The 6076-nt window shown below is 39.2% G+C and overlaps 1 protein-coding gene across 1 annotated transcript in view; it reads left to right on the top strand.

The window, feature by feature from the left end:
* Positions 1 to 3406: 3406 nt before the first annotated feature.
* The window catches only part of LOC103129055 (olfactory receptor 1L8-like), a 4953-nt gene continuing 2283 nt past the window's right edge, over positions 3407 to 6076 (top strand). The window contains exon 1 of the mRNA XM_007540015.2: positions 3407 to 4334. Coding sequence (XP_007540077.2) covers positions 3407 to 4334 — 928 coding nt within the window. The remainder of the gene's footprint in view (positions 4335 to 6076) is intronic.

Here is a 6076-nt window from a genome sequence, read left to right as displayed (position 1 = left end):
TATACATACATGACAAGCTTAGCCTGGTGGTTATCTTCTTTACACATCTGGGGGAAATGTGGAGAAATGTTTAACAGTCTCTATCTCTCCAGAGATGCCTTAGAAATGTTTAATGGTCTCTATCTCTCCGGAGATGCCTTTCTCAATGCTTAGCTTATCTTTGTTCCTGTTGACTCAGGGACATGGGTTCAATTTCCAGTAATGGTCCTAAATTCCAGGATCTTTTTTTCTGAAACTGGGGCCTATCTGATTTCTGCAGTTTTTGGAGCCTGTCATGGAGTCACTGCAAGTCTGCACCCTTCATATGAGTAAGTGTTTGTGTGTGTATATGCAGTCCATTATTTCAGCCTTTATGCTTTGGAGCAATGTTCTTATGTTTTGTTCTGGCATGATCTTAACATGGTTGCCACCTGTTAACATTAACGTATTTAATATGGAACATTCCTTATATGTTTGTTGGTCTTTTGATTCCCCTTTGGTAGATATTCTGATAATATCTGCTCCCATTTTGGATGGGGTCATTTGATTTCTTAAGGAGTTTAGTTAACTCTATTTTGGTTATTAGTTTCTTGTTTACATGACATGTAGATATCTTACATTCCGTAAGAGATCTCTCTGTATATATTTCTTTTACAGTGCAATAGCTTTTTATTTGATTTTATGTAGTTCCATTGATTTATTTTTAGTCTTTGTAACTAGATTTACATCATTGAAGCCAAGTAGTTTTGATTATAGTGGCCTTATAATACAGTTTGAGCAGGTTAACATTTGTAGCTCTTGTTCTATCCTCTTAAAACTTAGATGGGGCCTTAATTGAGATCACCTTAGATTTATATATGACTCTAGATAGTGTATTCATTTTGATGTTGAGTCATTTAACCCATGCCCTTGAGCTTAATTTGGGCTCCTCTAAAACTTAAGTATCTCTTAACTCAAGGCTGGACACCGTAGATATGGCAACTAGACTTAAGTCCAGCAGATTATGTAATGGTTATTCATCTTATGTATATAACTGGCCTTAAAACTAGGAGAAAGTTGGAACTTATTAGATAGAGAGTGGAATACAGAAACTGGATAGTGGCAAAAGACAGGCTTCCTTAGTTTGGCTGTTTTGGCCAGTGACAGGCCACTTCACTTCACTAAGTCCTAGTCTTAGTCATAGATAATGGGCCCAGACCTACTCAGCATCTGTCATCACTTGTCACTTCCCTTGGGGATGTCTCTCTGCCTAATTGTGGGCTTTTCAGAACTTTATCCTCACTGTAAGTAACACTGATTAAGATTGTCCCACTCTCTGTAGGGAATCTGGGTCATTCTACTCTGTAACTTGAGGAAAAGACAGTCATGCAACTTATGGACATGGCCCCAGCTGTGATCACAGAGTGAGCCTAAACTGACAGGGACCCAGAGGTCATAGAGGCTCCTTGGTAAATATTAATAGACATAGGCTTCAGGTCAGATTGATGTGGTACATAAATATGTCTTTTATTTTAGTATGAGAGACACTCTCCACATTAATCCAGTTCTCAAGTCCTACACTCTACTCTAATACCATTCCCCTAGATATTTATCAATTCTGCCTTTATGGCAATAGCTCAAATATCATTAGAGTCCTAGTATATCTAAATAGATATCATAGCTACCTCTCATTCTGAGTTTCTTATTCTCACTGATTCCAATCTTATCCTTTAGCCCTCCATTTATTAAAAATTTGTATGCCTTGCCACCTTCCAATCATCAAGTTCCAGATGCTTCCATGACCCCATCTTGACCACCTGGACAGATGACTACTTGAAGAAGTGTCCAGAAATCTCATGTCTCTGGAACCCTGACCCACTAGCAAATGCTAGGTACAGTACAAGTGTGTATAGGAGTATGGATTGACCAGGCAACTGTCCACATGTCAGCAGGAAGAAGTTACAGAAGTGTGAAAATCTGTCCTTCAACATCCCCAAAAATTCTGGTTCATACTCCTTTTGTTTGTTAATATTTATTTATTCTCTTTTGTTGCCCTTGTTGTTTTACTGTTGTAGTTATTGATGTCATCGTTGTTGGATAGGACAGAGAGAAATGGAGAGAAGAGGAGAAGACAGAGAGGGGGTGAGAAAGATAGACACCTGCAGACCTGCTTTACCGCCTGTGAAGCGACTCCCCTGCAAATGGGGAGCCAGGGGCTTGAACCGCTATATCTGCGCCGGTTTTTGCACTTGGCGCCACCTGCGCTTAACCCACTGTGCCAGGCGGTAGCCTGGCTCCCCTGGTTCATACTCCTAAACAGGGAAATGTTGAGGTGAGAGGATAAACAGGCACAACCTGGGGGACACGGTCAGTACTGTAACATGCTAGAGTACCTCCTCCCAGACACAGGGGCTTCCCATGTTATTAGAGAAGTTTTTAAAAGATGTGGGTGTGGCTTAGAAAAGTAACAGTAGCAAGCTTAGAAGTTTATAAACTGGTGCTATGGGTATGGTTTCTCTCTGCTCACGAAAGCCTGTCAACATATTGGTAAAGTTTATAACTGAGTGCCTAGAAACTGTTCAGTTACAGCTGGTAAAAAAAAAAAAAAAAAAGTAAACTGAGGCAATCTAATACATACGGAAAGATTTCCTGAGTATAAGGAGAGGTAGGCGATGAAATGAAAAATCTATGGCTCCTGGTGGATGAACACATCAACATTCCAGCATCTGAGTGGCTGGCTCTGATGGTAGCCAACCTGCTCTCACCTTTATCGTCAGCACCTTGATAGACATTGTTTCTAACCAATCAGCTTGTGCTGAGCCCAGTTTGAAACTGATGAAAGCTGTGTGCTGTAGGACAAGCTTGCACAGGTCTGGTAGGAATCGACCTGTAAAATAAATGTAATTCCCTGCCCACCAAAAAAATAAAATAAAATAAATAAATATATGTGTGTGTGTGTGTGTGTGTGTGTGTACACATATACATATATATGTACCTTGGATATGTATCTTGGATAGTTGATAGAAGACAAATAGATGATGATGGTACATATATACCTAGATAGATGATAAAGCTTCCAAAAAACAGGAAAAAATCACAATATAGACTACCTTACATTAACAGTAGATTCTGCAAAACAAAAGAATATTTATCACAAAGTACACAACATAGTTCTTAATATTTAATTTTAAATAATTATTGATAAAAGTTCAACTTTCTGAAATAATTTTTTCTCCCAAGCCCAAGATGTCAACACAAGAATCAGAGTTAGAAAAGGAGAGCAGCAATTAAGACAATGTAGGAGACAAATTACCAGCTGACCTAATTATGATCTCATGCATGGAAAGAGAGGTAGGGCGAAGTAGACATGTTGGCCTGTTTCTGAGTACACTTGTACAGATGTATATTAACTTTAAAGGATTCCTATATTTTAGCTGGATCCACAATTATGGAAAAGGTCAACCAAACCAACAGTGTCTCCGAGTTCATCCTCCTGGGATTTTCCTCCCAAAATGAGGACCAGAAACCACTCTTCATCCTTTTCCTCACCATGTACCTCGTCACCATAACAGGAAACCTGCTCATCATCCTGGCCATCCGCTCTGATCCTCACCTCCAAACCCCCATGTACTTCTTCCTGAGTTTCCTGTCCTTCACTGACATTTGCTTCAGCACAACCATTGTCCCCAAGATGCTGGTCAATTTCCTGTCAGACAAGAAGACCATCTCCTATGCTGGGTGTCTCACACAGATGTATTTCACCTATGCTTTGGCCAACATTGATAGCTGCCTCTTGACAGCCATGGCCTTTGATCGCTATGTGGCCATCTGTGACCCCTTCCACTATGTGACTGTCATGAGCCACCGCCGCTGTGTCCTGCTGGTGGCTTTTTCTGGTTTCCTTCCTCAGCTCCATTCACTCCTACATATACTTCTGCTAACTCCTCTCGACTTCTGTGACTCTAATGTTATTGACCATTTCTTTTGTGACATCAACCCTCTGCTCAAATTGTCCTGTTCCTCCACATATGTCAATGAAATTGTCATCATGATAGAATGCGCTGTTGTTCTGGTAACCCCCTTTCTGTGCATTGTTTTCTCTTACATACGAATCCTCATTGTGGTTCTCAAGACTCCCTCAGTTTCTGGATTACGCAAAGCCTTCTCCACCTGTGGTTCCCACTTGACTGTAGTAACTCTCTTTTATGGAAGTCTCTTCTATATTTATTTACAGCCTTTGTCCAACTACTCTGTTAAAGCCCGTCTAGCAACAGTTGTCTACACAGTTCTGATTTCCATGTTGAACCCTTTTATCTACAGTCTGAGAAATAAAGACATAAAGAGAAGTCTAGGGAAGCTGATGAACAGGACCAAATTCTAGCCAGACCCTCTGCTTAGGAAGCTTATGAATTTTTCTCCTTCTCTGTACTGTTTCTGCTGGTTTTTGATAGAGTAAATACTGAAATACAGCAGATAGAACTCGTTTCTGTAGTGGATTTTCAGTTGTAACTACTTATTTTACATGAACAATGACTAGTCTTGAGATTTTGTTAGAATTCAGTGATTGTTCTAGAGTCTACTACAAATTCTGGCTTCTAGTTCTCATATATCCTCAGCCCTCCACCTGTTGTTTTCTTCCCTATGAGCCAATTCATTTTTCAATTCCTTCTGAGTGCTGCTGAAACCTTTATTTTACACTAAATTTTCTAGAATTTATTAGCATAAGTTCAATTTTAGTGATATTTTTGTGAGTTACTTTGATTCCCTTAAGATTCTTTTTTTATTATTTCTTTATTGGGGAATTAATGTTTTACATTCAACAGTAAATACAATAGTTTGTACATGCATGCCATTTCTCAGTTTTCCATATAACAATACAACCCCCACTAGGTCCTCTGAAGGACCTGTACTCTCCCTCCTGCCCACCCCAGACATTTTGGTGCAATAATTCCAGTTCAGATTCTACTTGTGTTTGCTCTTCTGATCTTGTTTTTCAGCTTCTACCTAAGAGTGAGATCATCCTACATTCATCCTTCTGTTTCTGACTTATTTCACTTAACATGAATTTTTCAAGAAAATGGTGAAAATAACCATTTTTTATAGCTAAGTAGTATTCCATTGTGTAGATATACCACAACTTGCTCAGCCACTCTTTTGTTGTTGGACACCTGAGCTGCTTCCAAGTTTTGGCTATTACAGATTGTGCTGCTAAGAACATATGTCTACACAGATCTTTTTGGATGGTTGTGCTGGATTCCTTAGGATATATCCCCAGGAGAGGAATTGCAGGATCATAGGGTAGGTCCATTTCTAGCTTTCTGAGAGTTCTCCAAAGATTCTTACTTTAAAGTACTCAAATCAGTTTCCAAGTTTCACTGGTAGTGATTTTTTGGGAAACATGAAAATAAAATCCTTAATTCTGGGGTCCAGGCTGTGTCACAAGCAGTTGAGTGAACATGTTACCATTCTCAAGGACCTCAGTTCAAGCTTCCATCCCCACCTACTAGTGGGAAGATTCACAGGTGATCAGCAGTGCAGCCAGTGACTCTTTTTCTCTATCTCCCTGTTCACTCTCAGTTTCTATCTCTATCAAAAATGAATATCTATATAAATAAATGAAATGAATCCTTAGATCTGAAATTATCATGAGATCAATTATATGGTTCTCTAGTTGATGCAAGGGTCATGTCTCTTTTTCTCTATCTTCAGTATGGAATTTCTGCTCTATGTTCATGGACTGGAAAAGTTAACATAATCAAAATGAATATTCTGCTCAGAGCCATATATAAATTTAATGCAATACTCATCAAGACCTCACTATTTTTAAGAGAATAGAACAAATAACAGGAAAATTTATCTGGAATTTAAAATACCTAGAATTGCCAAAACAACCTTGAGAAAGCAGAACTGGAGACATTGCACTATCAGATCTCAAACTAGCATAGGGACATTGTAATCAAAACTGGCTGGCACTAGAACAAACATAGACACACTGACCAGTGGAAGAGAACAGAAATAAGCCCCCAGATATATGGACAACTAGTTTTTTACTAGAGAGCCCAGTATAAATGGAGAAAGGAGAGTCTCTTCAACAAATGATCTTGGCAAAACTGAGTTG

Source organism: Erinaceus europaeus, chromosome 10 (assembly GCF_950295315.1).
Source record: "Erinaceus europaeus chromosome 10, mEriEur2.1, whole genome shotgun sequence".
Taxonomy (NCBI): Eukaryota; Metazoa; Chordata; class Mammalia; order Eulipotyphla; family Erinaceidae; genus Erinaceus; species Erinaceus europaeus.
Note: the sequence above shows the minus strand (reverse complement) of the source record. Positions and strands in the feature narration are given on the sequence as shown.